The 15,689-nt window shown below is 37.3% G+C and overlaps 1 protein-coding gene across 2 annotated transcripts in view; it reads left to right on the top strand.

The window, feature by feature from the left end:
• The window catches only part of ANO10 (anoctamin 10), a 243,948-nt gene that overhangs the window by 57,011 nt on the left and 171,248 nt on the right, over positions 1–15,689 (top strand). For both annotated transcript variants that reach the window (XM_007983848.3, XM_007983847.3), the window contains exon 11: positions 2,795–2,923. In XM_007983848.3, coding sequence (XP_007982039.1) covers positions 2,795–2,923 — 129 coding nt within the window. The remainder of the gene's footprint in view (positions 1–2,794; positions 2,924–15,689) is intronic.

Here is a 15,689-nt window from a genome sequence, read left to right on the forward strand (position 1 = left end):
TGATCCTACCACCTTGGCCTTCCAAAGTGCTAGGATTACAGGCATGAGCCACTACACCCAGCCTATGTAGACAAGATACACTGTCTGATTCTTTCCCCTGTGTCAAGACAAGTATATTATAAATAAAGGATGGTAGAGGGAGGTAAGGTTTCTGTGCTTCACTGAAACTGGTAAATGATGACACAAGTAGAATGTGGTAAGTTATGGATATGTAATACCTAGAGCAACCACTGAAAACATTACACAAAAGATATACTGAGGAACATTATAGATAAACCAAAATGGAATTCTAAACAATGTTCAAGTAAACCACAGTAAGACAGGAAAAAGAAAGCAGAGAAATGAAAAACAGGGAACAAACAGAAAATAAGGAAATGACCAGCCGTACATCCTAACGTATCAATAAATATATTACTTGTAAATGGTCAGACAACAATTAAAGACAGAGATTGGGAGAGTGGATTAAAACACATGACTGAAGTATATGCTGTCTTTAAGAATCTCAAGTCAAATATGATTTAGGTGGGTTGAAAGTAAAAGAATAGAAAAAGATATATATGGAAATATTAAAAGAAAGAAGGAATGACTATATTAGTGTCAGATAAAGTAGACATCTGAGCAAAAATTGCCAGAGAGGACCATTCTATGATAAAAGTGTCAAATTACCAGGAAGACATAGCAATCTTAAATGTATATGTACCAAAGAACAGAGTTTCAAAATATGTGGGGGGAAAAAAACTTGAACTGAAAGGAGAAATATTAATAGATGACCAGGAGAAATGAATGGATATGTTCGTACAAAGACTGCACAGGAATGTTCATAGCAACTTTATTCACAGTAACCCCAAACTGGAAACAACCCGACTTGCCACCAGTAGGCAAATGGATAACAAAAATTTTGACATATTTATAAAATGGAACCCTGCTCAATAAAAAAGAAATGGTGATACATAAAACATGGATCAATCACTGAATCATTATGCTGCTTAAAAGAAGCAGACACAAAAGAATGTATACTGTATGGTTTTAGTTATATCTGATTTTTGGAATATGCAAACAACTCTATCTTGACAAAAAGCAGGTCATATTTTGCTTGGACCCAGGTGTAAAGAGAGGGCTGAATTGCAAGGGTCATGAGGAATCTTTTGGGGGAAATGGAAATGTCCTGTGTCTTGTTTGTGGTGCTGGTGGTTTCACAGGTAAATACACCTATCAAAATGTGATGAAGTATATACCTTAAATGCATGCAGTTTATTGTATGTAAATTATAACTCAATATAGGTGATTTTTTAAAAACCTGAAAGTTTAGTTACAAACATACTGCAGGTTCAGGAAGCCAGGCACTGTCATATGCTGCTGGTGGAAGCATGAGCTGGTCAACCCATGCAGTGCAGCTTTGTATTATCTATCAAAATTACAAATGGATGTCCCCTTTGACTCAGCCATTTCACTTTCCAGAATTTTGCCTCTTTCTACATTTGTTAAATGATGTTCTTATAAGATCACCAATTGTAGCATTGTTTGTAATAGCAACTAAATGCCCACCAGTAAGAAAATGGTTACATAAATTCTGATAACATCCGTGTAATAAAATGCTGAAGCAGATGTGGCAAAGAATGAGGGAGCTCTTTTAGTATTGACACAGAAAGTCCCTCAAGACACTTTAAATGACCAAAGCAAAGGACCCGACGGAATAGGAAACAGTGTATATGTTCAAGTTTGCTTATTTTGCATAAAAGTGTCTGGAAGAATACATAAGAAATTGCAAATAGTGGTTATCTTCTAGGGGGAATGGGAGCTGGGAAGTGGAAGAAAAGGGGACAAGGGAACAAGACACTCTTCATATGTACTTAGAATTTTTGATTTTTAAGCTATGTGAATATAATCAAAAGTAAGTAAATAGAAATTTTAAACTAAAGACAGTCTTAGATTTCTCATGAAGAAAACTGTGGAAAAATAATCAGACTACACAAAAGATTTCTAAATTGTAAGATGGCAGAAGTTCTCCATGGGACAAGATGTATTCATATTAAGTTTGGATTCAGTCATTTTTTGTTTTGCTTCTTTTAAAATTAATGTTTCTAATAGTACTTGTGTTTCTTGGAATTAGTGGGTAAATTATTAAGTAGTGATCACCATATGCTTTATATTAAAGAAAAAAAGAGCAATGGTCACAACATTTCTCCATCCATCCTTTGCAGTATGCACCAAAGTCTCCTTCAGGGGATGCTGGACCAGTTTGTCTAGTACGTCTCAGTGGGGCCTAGCATCTATATTTTTCTAAAGTTCTACATTTGATTTGCTAAATGATGCTAGGAAAGGATCACCATTTATCACTGGTGCCTTGATTGTAAAGCTGGTTATAGCTGAGTCAGATGTGGTGTGTGATGTCAAAGTAGAAGGATGGTTTCACAACATAAGTTCTGTTTGAAATGTTACCTGTTTTTTAATGTGAAACATTTTTCCCTGGCAGCCCTACTTTAGATTCCCCTTAGATGTGAGTAGAGTAACTTTAACAGTATTCCCAATTCAGGTCCAGGGCTGCCTCCAATTAGGAAGATAGAACATACTGCTTTGGGATATTCATGCCAAAAGTGTCTAAAATACTGCCTAACAGTATGGCTTTTTTCAGCTAAAAAAATCATACCATGACAGAGAAAAAAGTTTAAAATGTACTTGGAATGTTTCGAACTAGGGTAAGACATTTTCCTTGATTTTTAGATAATATGAAAAAGGATGAGGAAATATGGAAGCAGTCATTGCAATTTTTAATTTCCATTCTTTTTTCTTTTAGTTGGCTTTTGAAACAATGAGTGTTATATCTGTGGTCACTAACTGTGCTCTGATTGGAATGTCACCACAAGTGAATGCAATCTTTCCAGAGTCAAAAGCAGACCTCATTTTGATTGTAGTGGCAGTGGAGGTAAGTAAAGATTTAAACTTCTTTTAAGCAGCATCCATATCACGTTTCTCTATTCCAAAGCAGTGCTGTCTTGGGCTGTCCATGACTAACAATTGAACAATATGGATTTACTGGTAAGAAAGCAAAAACGGTTCAAGTAATAGAAGACATGAGGATTCAGGCTTTGTATTTATGGTTATTGCCCAAGTATGAAAAACTGTCACCCTAATGCAAACAGGAAGTGACATTTCCACTATTGTGCTGGTCTGCCCAGTGCTAAGTAGGTAAATCCTATTTGAGGGTCAGGTGCCATGGCTCATGTCTGTAATCCCAGCACCCAGGCCAAGGCAGAAGGATGACATGAAGCCAGGAGTTCAAGACCTGGGCAATATCATAAGACCCTGTCTCCACAAAAAATTTAAAAATTACCTGATGTAATTTGGTACCTGATGTGTTGGTTCATTCTTGTAGTCCTAGCTATTTGGGAGGCTGAAGCAGGAGGATTGATTGAGCCCTAGAGTTCAGAGTTATAGTGAGCTTTGATGGCACCACTGCACTCCAGCCTGGTCAACAGAGTGAGACACTGTCCCTTAAAAAAAAAATCCTATTCAAAATCAAATTCTATACATTTAATATGTATTTTTAGTCTATTTTAGAGAAAAGACAGTTCTACTTTCTTAAGCAAATAAATCCTAAGAAATGCTTTTTGATAATGACTTAAGTCTCATTTGCTACAGGTGTGAAATTCATTGTGAAACACTCTCAAACTTCAAAATGTAATTGGTAGGACGATACATAATTTCACATGCAAAGCACAAGTAGGCTGTCTGTGCTCTTTTTAGGTTTTTCTTTTATCATGTTTCAGAATATGGATCACTGTAACATCTTGGAAATTAAGCACTAACCAAATGTAAATGGAATAATTTGTAGGAATTTTTTTTGTTGCTTGTAATTATAGTTGTCAAGAATATTGTGACCACCTTTCATTTTTAGATATTTTAAAAACAGAACAGTTATGGAACTCTATAAAAGCAGAACTTAGGAGGATCCTGAATGGTGTTTCATATACTTAAGGCCTTAGGACTCAGGGCTGACCAGAGGAAAGGAAATCATGAACTTGCACATTTCCAGTGTTGGCTAAAGAAATATATTCTGCTTTGCTCTTTTTTGCTCTTATTGTATTTGGTAGGAATCTGTGTTCATGATAGATGCTATATGTGGAATATGCATTTTGGAGAATGATTTTAGACAGCAGTGAGTGGGAGGGAAAAGAGAATGGCCCTGACAGATACAAGTAGGTCTATTTTGAATTTTGTAAGTTGAATAGAATTTTGGGGAGCTATTTGCAAGGCTGATTTATGACCTGTGGAAGTGAGAAAACAAGACAGAGTTACCTTTGACAGGGAGAGACCAGCTGGCTGGGCTTGTAGTGCGCCTTCCTAATTTAGAATATGGCACTTAACTTCACAGATCTAAAAATTTGTCTTTGCCAGTACACTCAGAGTTAATTAAAGGCTTTTGGGACTGACTGAGACTTAAAACTCATGAAACTTACAAGGGATTGACCAGAAATCCAGGTGGTTAATTTACAATAAAAAGATACTTTACCAATACCATAACAGTGGATGTTCCAGTGAAGGTGGATTGGTTATTAGAAGATTTCTTGGTAAATTTAGAACAAGAGCAGGAGTAGTGTAATATCTTAAAAGATGTAGAAAACCTGAAAACCATCCCTGCTTCCACACAGAGCAGAGCTCTCTCATGGACCAGCTCTTGGTGTCCATCGCTAGCTTCTGAGCAATGCTGGATGAGCTCATTATAGTCCACTTCTTGATTTTTGCCCTCACTTTCTCTAGATTCCTGGCTGACTCAGTATATTACCATTGATTAGCCTACTGTTTCCTTTTGTATTTAGAGATACCTTAATCACATATTGAGGGCCTGGTTCTTCTTTCTTAATTCGGGAGACTTACTGGCCTATAATACTGTTCTGCAGGTGGCTAGTCTCACGTGTTACAGGATGGTTTTGCTAGTCTAATCCTCACGGATTCACTTAATCTGCACATTCTAGGGATACTTGGCTGTTACCCTCTAGGTTCTAACCATTATGCCTCCTCTTATTTATTTATTTATTGTCTCTTCACATTCTGTAAAAACAGCTGTTTTAATTGTCATTGTCTAAACTGGCAAAGTAAGAAGCATCAAGGAAGGCTCGGAAGAAGCCAGGAAGCATCAAGGAAGGCTCCCTCCAGGTTTTAGGGGGATCCTATTCCTGCCAACATCTTGATTTTGGGCTTCTAGCCTCCAGACTATGAGACAATACAGTCCTGCTGTTTTAAGCCATCTATAATAGTTTGTGATAATTTTGTTCTGGCAACCCTGAGAAACAAATGCAGTTTCTTTTCTGTTCTAATAACTTTTGTTAGCCGATTTTTAAAGGGTCAGTCTGCTAGCGACAAATTCTCTTAATTTTTTTCTTCATCTGAAAACTTTTTTTCTCTTTCATTCTTTTTTTTTTTTTTTTTTTTTTTTGAGACGGAGTCTCACTCTGTTGCCCAAGCTGGAGTGCAGTGGCCGGATCTCAGCTCACTGCAAGTTCCGCCTCCCGGGTTCACGCCATTCTCCTGCCTCAGCCTCCTGAGCAGCTGGGACTACAGGCGCCCGCCACCTCGCCCGACTAGTTTTTTTGTATTTTTTAGTAGAGACGGGGTTTCACCAGGTTAGCAAGGATGGTTTCGATCTCCTGACCTCGTGATCCGCCCGTCTCGGCCTCCCAAAGTGCTGGGATTACAGGCTTGAGCCACCGCGCCCGGCTTCTCTTTCATTCTTAAGTATAGTTTTGCTGGACATAGAATTCATGGATGATAATCTTTTTCTTTCAGCACATGAAAAACATTTTGGTACTTCCTTCTAGTCGCCATGGTTTCGGATGAGAAATATATCATTCCAATTGGTGTTTGCCTGTAGTTAATGGGTTCTTTTTTCTCTGGCTGCTTTCAAGATTTTTTTCCCTGTATCTTTAATTTTTGAAAGTTTTATCATAATGGATCTTAGTGTAGCTTCTTGGGGGTTTATTCCGTTTGGGACATGCTCCGCTTCTTAGATCTGTGAGTTTTTGTCTTTAACCAAATTAAGGAACTTTATAGCCATTATTTCTTCAAGTACTCTTTCAGCCCGACTCTCTCCCTTCTCCTGGGATTTTGATATGAATCTTGGGTCTTTTGTATTTTCCCACAGGTCCCTAAGGCTCTGTTCAATTTTTGTCAGTCTGTTTTCTATTATTCACATTAGGTGAATTCTGTTGATGTATTTTCAAGTTCACTGTTTCAACATCTTCTGTATGTCCACACTACTATTGAGCCCATATACTGAGGTGTTTTTTTAAAAAAATTTCTACCACTGCATTTTTCAGCTCTATAATTTTCATTTGGTTGTTTTTGTAAGTTGTATTTCTTTTGCATGTGGTTGTCGTTTTCCCAGTACTATTTGTTGAAAAGGTCGTCTTTTCCCTAATGAGTGGTCTTGGCACCCTTGTTGAAAATCATTTGACTGTTATGCAAAGTTTGCAAAATCATTTGACTGTATATGCAGAGTTTATTTCTGGGCTCTTGATTCCATTGGTCAGTGTTTCTGTTTTTATGCCAGTGCCATACTCTTGATTTCCGTAGCTTTGTAGTATGTTTTGAAGTCAGGCGGTGTGAGACTATTAACTTTGTTTTTCTTTTTCAAGATTGTTTTGGCTGTTTCAGTGTGTATTTGTGTCAATGTGCTTGCAGTAAGCTATGGCTATTTATTTTATGATATTTTAAAATGTTAACTATTGATCAGAAGTTGGATTATATTGGCACAGATGGGTCCTCTCTTTCTGCCACAGTGTGTATTTGAAGTTTTGTTTTGTTTATACCTTATTGACTTTCATACATTTGAGAGGGCCCTAGCTTTGGTTTCTCAATAGAAAATTTTGTGTGTCAGGACAAAACAAAGCTCAAGCTGTTTGAAATAGCCAAAAAATTAGAAATTTACCAATTTTATTCTAATGTTGCTGAGACCTCAGCTGAATGCCATCTGGTCTTGTAATGAATCCAAAAAGTGTAACATTTACAAATAGAATAGAAAATACAAATTTTTGGTTTGCTACCATTAAGTTTGTAAAATCGTGTTGAAATTCTAATTCTGAATTTTACAAGGTAACTGTGAGGTGATAGATAGGATAATTAGATTAATTTTGCTAATCATTTCACAGGATATACATATTATAAAATATGTTGTGTAACAAATATATTCAACTTTTATTTGTCAGTTATACCTCTGTAAAGCTGGAAAAAAAGAATGTTACAGAATGTTCATCAAAACTATCAGTGGGGCTGGACGTGGTGGCTCATGCCTGTAATCTCAGCACTTTGGGAGGCTGAGGTGGGCAGATCACCTAAGGTCAGAAGTTCGAGGCCAGCCTGGTCAATATGGTGAAACATCATCTCTACTAAAAATACAAAAATTAGCCGGGTGTGATGGTGCGTGCCTGTAATCCCAGCTACTTGGGAGGCTGAGGCAGGGGAATCACTTGAACCCAGGAGGCAGAGGTTGTGGTAAGGTGAGATTGTGCCACTGCGCTCCAGCCTGGGTGACAGAGCGAGACTCTGTCTTAAAAAAAAAAAAAAAAAAAAATCATTGGGTCCATTAACATGTTTCTGTTTATAAGATTTTTCTCTTTTATCTGAAAATCTTTTCAAATAAGGAAATTAAATCTCAAACTTAACTTTAAAATAGAATTTTTTACTGGAGTCTACATAATGTTCTTATTGATTTTAAAAAGTTTTGCTAGTAGCATATTAAATTAGCAGCATACTATACTTTCATATGTTTATTCATGGTCCCTATAAGAACAGAAATTTTACTAACTCAAAAAATGCCATAATCTATAAATACATAAAAATCCTCATAAATTTTTAACGTCTTGATGGAAAAAGCAATTTAAGATGCTTTTTTCCTCCAAATTAATTAACCAAATAAATATCCAGATACACTTACATGATTAGAATTTGTTAACAGAACAGACACGACTTAGAAAATGTAACAGTTTTATAAAGTTGATGTTGAGTGTTAATGTTCTCAGAATTTAAAATTGGATGAATTGATAGTTTCTGTTGCTTTCTGGATCATATTTCCAAAGCCAGTTCACTTTATTTTTTATGTAGGTTTCTGATTCTTCTTCTTCTGTTTTTTTTGTTTTTTTTTTCAGAGAGAGTCTTGCTCTGTCACCCAGGCTGGAGTGCAGTGGCACGATCTTGGCTCACTGCATCCTCTGCCTCCTGGGTTCAAGCAATTCTCGTGGCTCAGCCTTCCAAGTAGCTGGGATTACAGGTGCACACCACCATGCTTGGCTAATATTTGTATTTTTAGTAGAGACGGGGTTTCACCATTTTGGCCAGGCTGATCTCAAACTCCTAACCTCAAGTGATCTGCCTGCTTCGGCCTCCCAAAGTGCTGGGATTACAGGTGTGAACCACCACACCTAGCCCTGATTCTTCATTTTTTTTAAAGCTTGATTTAGTACAGATGAAATTGAGTAAAGGCAAAAATGATCACTACTGTATTCTGAGAACTGTCATGTCTGTCACAACTTTTGTGTATTTACTGCCATCTAGTGTTGCCTTTAAAAATTAATGACACTTGAATACTACTTTTATTTGCAAAATAGTTAAAGAAATTTTTATGGACTGAACCAGAGAATAACCTACCAATGTAATAGATGAAAACATATGAAAATGCCATTTTTTGTTTGTTAAAAATAAATATTGACGGTGTCATAAAGTTCAGCCCTCAAGATTAAATCAATATTCAAATAGTTTCCCTTAAGTAATTATCATCCTTTCTTTTGAGGCAAACTTAGTTTACTTTTTTGATGTAATTTTTAGCAAAAGATTACTACTTTACTTGCAGAATTACATATGTCTCCAATTTCTAAAAAATGGAAATGGCCTGATATCCTCCAAATATCAAATCTTATCTAATAATTCATTTTAGTAATAAATGAATTGACAATTTTCTTTTAATTCTAAAATTGGCAAGATGTAGCTATCAGATATGTTGAACACTAACAATTTACCTACTAAAATCGGTTCTTTTTCTAAGCTGAAAATGAGTTAACTACTCACTCCAGAAGTTACACTGCATTTCTGATGTTTAGGGCCTGGTGACCACCAAGCTTGCTAATACCATGCATGTTTAATTGGTGGTTTAAAAAATGTCATTTAATTGCAGTTTCCTTTTAAAAATAAGTTTTCATGTGGCACCCCCCTCTCCCTCTGCCAGCAGCTGCTTAGAAGCAGAATTAAGGCCTGTAATCCCAGCACTCTGGGAGGCCAAAGCGGGCAGATCACGAGGTCAGGAGATTGAAACCATTCTGGCTAACACGGGGAAACCCCGTCTCTACTGAAAAGACAAAAAATTAGTGGGCACTGTGGTAGACTCCTGTAGTCCCAGCTACTCAGGAGGCTGAGGCAGAAGAATGTCGTGAACCTGGGAGGCGGAGCTGGCAGTAAGCCGAGATCACGCCACTACACTCCAGCCTGGGCGACAGAGCAAGACTCCATCTCAAAAAAAAAAAAGAAAAAGAAAAAAGGAAAAGAAAAGAAGCAGAATTGAGTCTAATCTGTAATACCAAAGGTATCCTCTGAGAATAAACTGAGCCTTTCCAGATTCTTTTGTGCCCTGACTCACAGGCTTATTTTCCTAGTTTCAGATTTGAAAGTTGCAAGCATTATACAGATAATTCCTATATATGCTTTATCAGGATTCACTAATTTTGAACATTTTGTCACACATGTGTTCTTCCTCTGTCTCAACTAAGAGAGAGGAAGGGAGGGAGGGAGGGAGAGAGAAAGAGAGAGAGGGAGAAACAGAGGGAGAGGAGAGAGATTTGTAGATATTTGAAACTATACAAATGTAGTTTCTATCCCTATACTGCCTATTAGTGTATCACCTTGTCTTGTGAGCCCATTTCCTTGACTGCAGAGTGAGGCCAGTGCAGCCTCCCTTGCATGAGTGCTCTAAAGAGTAGAAACGACACATGTATAACTCTGATTATGTGTCTGGTATTGAGGAGGTGCTTACTAATTTGCAGGTCTTGTTACCACTCTCACAAGGTGAGGCATAGATAAGGTTGTATATGTGAAGTGCCAAACACTGAGCTGAGTACTTGGTCAAGGCACAGGGGATGTGAGCTGCAGTTCTAACCACTTCAGTATCAGAATGAAACTTTTGTTATCTTTATTATCATTTTCATCATTATTTGTTTAAGCAGGCACTGTCACAGCATAGAGGTAGCTTGGGGTGTCAAAGTCTGGTGGTAGCTGAATTAGAATCCCAGCATTTCCTTTTAATCTTTGAGTCTCAGTTTCCTTGGATATAAAATGGAGACATTGGTAGTGTACACTGGAAGTGTCAGGCACCATGTTCGATGCAGACGAGGAAGTGGAAAATTGATAACAGTTTATAGCACCACCATTGTTAATGAGTTTCTCTTTCAGCAATTAGTTCGTGTGTCTCTGTCGGCTCTAGATTTGTTGTCATGGGCCAGGCTGTCCATCGTAACATTGCATTGGTTCCGTCTGTGTTACAGTTTGCTGCTTACATGTTTATCTCCCTCTCTTATGTACCTTCTATCTGTGGCATGGCTGTTTTCTTCTCTCTGCTGATCTTGCTTCCACGCCTCAGCCTAGCCCTCCCTCCCTCTCATTCATCCCTCATCAAGACCTGCTGATTCTGACTTCTGAGTATTTGTTTCGGTTCTCTCCCTTGTCACTCAGTAGAGTTACTTTAACTCTTTGTTTTCAAGTGATTAAGTAACTGCTTGTTAAATGTTTATTAATGAATGAATGAGTCATATATAGATTTTTAAATTCAGTGAACATATAGTTAGTGCCAATTACTTAAAAATTAATTTATAATTATAAGGACTTTGATAATGTACCTTTGAGAAGTATACTAAGAAAACCCTTAGGTAAAATATTAAAATTATATCATTTATAAGAAAAGGCAAACTATATTGGGCAGTATGGTAGAATGGTTGAGAACATGGGTTCTGGGTTCAAATCCTGGCTACACCACTGACTAGCTCTGTGTCTTTGAATGAGTACCTGCTTCTACAAACTTAGGATTAAATGAATAAATACATGCAGTATGTTTAGTACAGTGCCTGGCAAGATTAAGTGTTTAGTTTTGTTAGCTATTTTGTCATTGTTTCTGAAAAACGATCTGTTCTCATAGAAGTTGCTTCACCTAATTGAAAGGTTTGATTAAGTTCTGAGAATTCAGTTTAAAAACTTAGCCGAGGAAGGAGCCCACAACCAACTAAGTTATTAATCTGGTCACCATTTCCCATTGTTGAGCATGAGTTGGGTTGTTTTTTTATTTTTGGATTAGGATACTTTTGAATAGAATTGTGGAACTGGGTTTTTTCTTCCTCCTCTTGCTTCCTTTATTCCTGTGATAATCTTGGAATTTACTAGTCTTTCCATGGGCTCTTTAGCTTTTATCTAGATAAAACATTGCTCTGTGTTGTCCTAATGTTGTGGGAATAATTAGAGAGTGAAATCAAATGCTTACATGGAATACGTATTTATTATGTGCTTAAAATATGCTAGGCATTACTAAGATACATCCCTGGCTTTAGGAATGCTCACAGACAGAACTATCCAAGAGATACATTTCAGTGCAATAGGAGGCCTCTTTCTTCACCTCCTTCCCCTTTTGACGCAGCTCTCTCCATTCCCTCCTAACAGTGCCCTGACTAGTGCAGGCTCTGTCGGCCTGCTGAGTGGGCATTGGTGTGAGGATGATGGGGAAGATGTCCAGTTACGGAGTTTATGGCTCACTGAGAGGTGTTTTGTTCCCAAATCTGTTTATGTGTGGTATTCTAGTTACTGTAATTGGCATAATTTAATGAAATGGAATGGAGAATGATGAAAAGTGTGTGCTAAAATAGAGCCATCATTTCTATGAAAACCTTTGGAAAGACTTCATGAAGACAAATTGCTATCAGATTGAATAAAGATGAGACAATTATAAAAGATTGGGGAAAAAATCATCAGAATATGGGCAGCTTCCAGATTCTGTTTTTACATTGCTTCACAAGTGTCTTTAAGTTTTCACTCTCCTTTAAAGAAAACAAACCTGGGCATCTTAGACATTGTCTTATAGGTGTTATTTAGGCATGTCAGACAGTGAGACAATCCATCACTGGATTCTACTCAGAGGAAGGGCCCTAGCTCTAAAGCAAAAGATTTGCAAATTAGTGTACATTTAAATGTTTGCTAAAACGAAATGAATATATGCATTTTGTGTGATTCTTCATTTTAGCCGTTTTGATTAACAAAGGAATTATTGGCCCCAATTGTGTCATCTAAATGGGCTTCTTCTGTTCCTTGGGAGTGCTAAATTAGGATTTTAAGTTTGTCAATTAATGGGAAATACTTGTTTTGTTGAAAAACCCAATGCGCTTGGAATTGATGGTTAATGCATAATCTGTTTAAATATGACTTAGTTAATATCCAGTTTTTGCAGATTACATTGCAGTTTTTTAAGGTCTTACAGTAGTTAACCTAACCTGTTTCTTGCCTAAGAAAAGTTTAGGAAAAGGCAAGTCTCACACCTCTGCAAGAGATCGTTTTACATTCAGAATAGAGTTGTTTTCAGAAAAGAATTATCTGAAAGGAGATAAGAATTAGAAAATTCAACAGCTTCTCTGTACTCTTAAGCCATAATTTCAAAGTCTGGCATCATTATTTTCTTTAAAGTGAAATCACAGAACATCCTATGTATCCATATTCAAATGTAAATACTTCAGATATCCACAAACAAAAAACTGATTTGGGTTATTCATCTTCGAGGACTGTTCCTCTTGCCTCCTCTCATTTCGTGCTTTCAAGACTTCTGTCAATTACCTGCTCCCTCTGCTATCTCCTACTGCACTCCAGCCTGTGCTTCCCACTTTCAACAACAGACCTGCTAGGTGCGTCACCCTTCTCTTGGACCTGACTGCTAACCTCATTCTTGCATGACAGTTAACTTTCCTTTCAGGTGCCTGAACCAATCCAGAGTCAAACTGACCCTCTTTCTCTGACTTCCTATCGTTTTCAATGGGGAGGTAAAAAATCATGTTTGGTTTCATTTTTTTTCTATGGTAGAAAGCAAGTGTTGCTTTAGAAAGTTGAAAATAGACTTGCAGCGCATAAGAAACCGTTGTTCTTTACAATATTGAGTTGCGTGTTGAGCAGTCTCAAATCTAATGGAAATACATTTGAGGTGGCTCTGTGGCGGGGGACCCCTTGAAACAGTGGAATGTGGGGGCAGCTCCAGCACCAGGAGGGAGCAGGAGGGGTGAAATAAGAGACTGTAGGTTTTCTTAGGGAGAGCGGAGAGTATGAATGGGAGGATAAGAAGTAATGGATGGGGAAACTGAAGGAGGGCTCTAAGGTCATGATGAAAACTTTGTAGCCCATTTACATTTTATTCCAAAATGATGGGTTTTTTTTTAAACACTTTCAAAGTCATGACTGAAGTATTCATTTTCATTTACTTACATAAATTCTACTTGGCCATTCCAATGATCTCTAAAAATGAATACATTGCAGAATGAATTTACTGTATCTTCCTATTGTGAGATTGAACTTCCAATCCTCTCCTTACCAGGAGCAGCCTCTTCATTGGGTTGAGGAAGCTGAAACAGTTCTAGTCTATGAAGCGCCTGCGCCTGTGTGTGTAGACAGCAGGCCATGCTCCATCCTGTATGCCTCTCTGCATCTGGCGTCTCCTGTCTCTGGTCCGACCACCCTCAAGTCCAAAAGAGCAGCTGGAGTCTGCCTCAGCTTTTCCTCTTGATTGCTCTCAAATTCACCTCATTTTTCCCATTTCTTCAGTCCTGTTGGTTAGATCCCAGTTCTTTATGCCTGCCATCGTTAGTTTTTTTCTTCTGCCAGAATTACAAAGCTGCCACAGTAATTGTTGTTAACCTGTTCTTTAAGGTATTCTTCTGTATTTTCACATAACTTGTTTTATTTCAGTTTAAAAAATGATTTCTGAGTTTCTGGTCATTGCTGGAGATACAAAGAAGATAAATCACACATCTCTTGGAAGAGCTGGACTCACAAGCAGTATCATTTCAGTACCATTTTTGATACCTCTTTTCTTATTTTTTTCCCTCAGTTAAAACGCTGTCCTTAAATTCATATTTGTCAATGTGTAGACCCTGTTCAGTAACCCATTTTCTTTAGGAATGGTTTCCCACATTAACAATACCCCAAACTCAAAATGCGGTGTTAGTACCCTCGGTCAAATTTCACTTTTAGAAACACTTAGCTGTTTTTTAATACTGAAATTTTACATCAAAAATAGGGCCAGGCGTAACTCTCAGTTTTTAGTGTCATAGACGTTTATGTATTTTGGGTTTGGTGAAAAGGTATAAATTTTGGCAGATCTTAATGTTTATAGTTATTTTGATATGTTGTAATTGTTCTTTTGTCTTGTTACTTCTGTCCCTCGACCCTTTTTAGTCTGTAGCTTAAAAGCTTCAGAGAGTCTTTAGTTTCTTTTGTAGTCCCCCAAGGTGCCATGTTGCTAAGACTGAATTAAATTAGAAACTATGTGAGGGTGCTTTGTGGACTCCAGGGTGCTTACAAATGTAAGATGTTAATATTACTACTATAATTTCCTCCTAATTAATAAAATGTGTTCCTAGTCTCATTATGTTATGTTATTGAAATGGACTATTTCTAAGGATGTTAAGAACAATGAATGGAAAGGAAAGGTTTTTGAATACTGGTTACTTTCTAAGAAAATTTCTTCCTATCTGACATGTATTAGTTACGTGTGTGTGTGTGTGTGTGTGTGTGTGTGTTTTATAAAGTATGCCTGCTCCGAGATCATGGTTCTCCTCTGGTGGATGGAACAGGAGGTGGAAGGTGAGCTGCAGAATGTAAAGATATGGTTGACCCCAAGCTGTCAGTGGGCCCCAGCTGTGACCATTTTTAGGAAGCTTGTAATGCTTCTATTATCCTTTCCATTTCAGTACTTCACACAGAACTAATTGGCACCATCTGTGCTAATAATTAAGCCTGTGATGTGGTCATTGGTGCACAAGGAACTCAGGTTGAGGGAATATTTCACAGCAAAAAGGAGGTAGGATATGAGCAGAAAGAATACAGTTTGTTGATATTCTTTCATGCTGGTCAGTTGTAGAAAAGGAAACCCAAGGAAAGGGGAGCTCTCTGATAGATCAATGATATTCTTCCACAGCCTATAAGCCTCTTCCCCACTGAGTGTGTAGGAAGGACATATGAGCAAGATGACAGGTAGAATTCTTGGCATTGTCTTCTCTTTGCTATTAAATTTGCCCTGGAGATTGCTGTAATATGCATCTAGTCTACATTTGGACGTTAAAACTTAACTGAAGATGGTTGCCAAGAAATAAGAGTAAGGCGAGAGGTGAGGGCTTTTTTTTTTTTTTTTTTTTTTTAGTGATGAAATTGTTCTGTATCTTGATTATGGTGATGGTTTTGCAGCTGGGTGCATTTATTAAAACTGAAAGTGCTATAGACCAAGATGAGTTATTTTCTATCTAAGTTAAAAGGTAAATTTTAGAATGTATAAAAACTTACTGAAAAAATACTTTAGAAAATCTTTTGTGGCTTAGGACATGTTTACAAGATGAAAAAAGTAGGCTTTTTTTCTTTTTCAAGATTAATTAAGAAAAAAACAACCTAAAACCAGCTAATCTAAAATTTGATTT

This window comes from Chlorocebus sabaeus, chromosome 22 (genome assembly GCF_047675955.1).
Source record: "Chlorocebus sabaeus isolate Y175 chromosome 22, mChlSab1.0.hap1, whole genome shotgun sequence".
NCBI classification, from domain to species: Eukaryota; Metazoa; Chordata; class Mammalia; order Primates; family Cercopithecidae; genus Chlorocebus; species Chlorocebus sabaeus.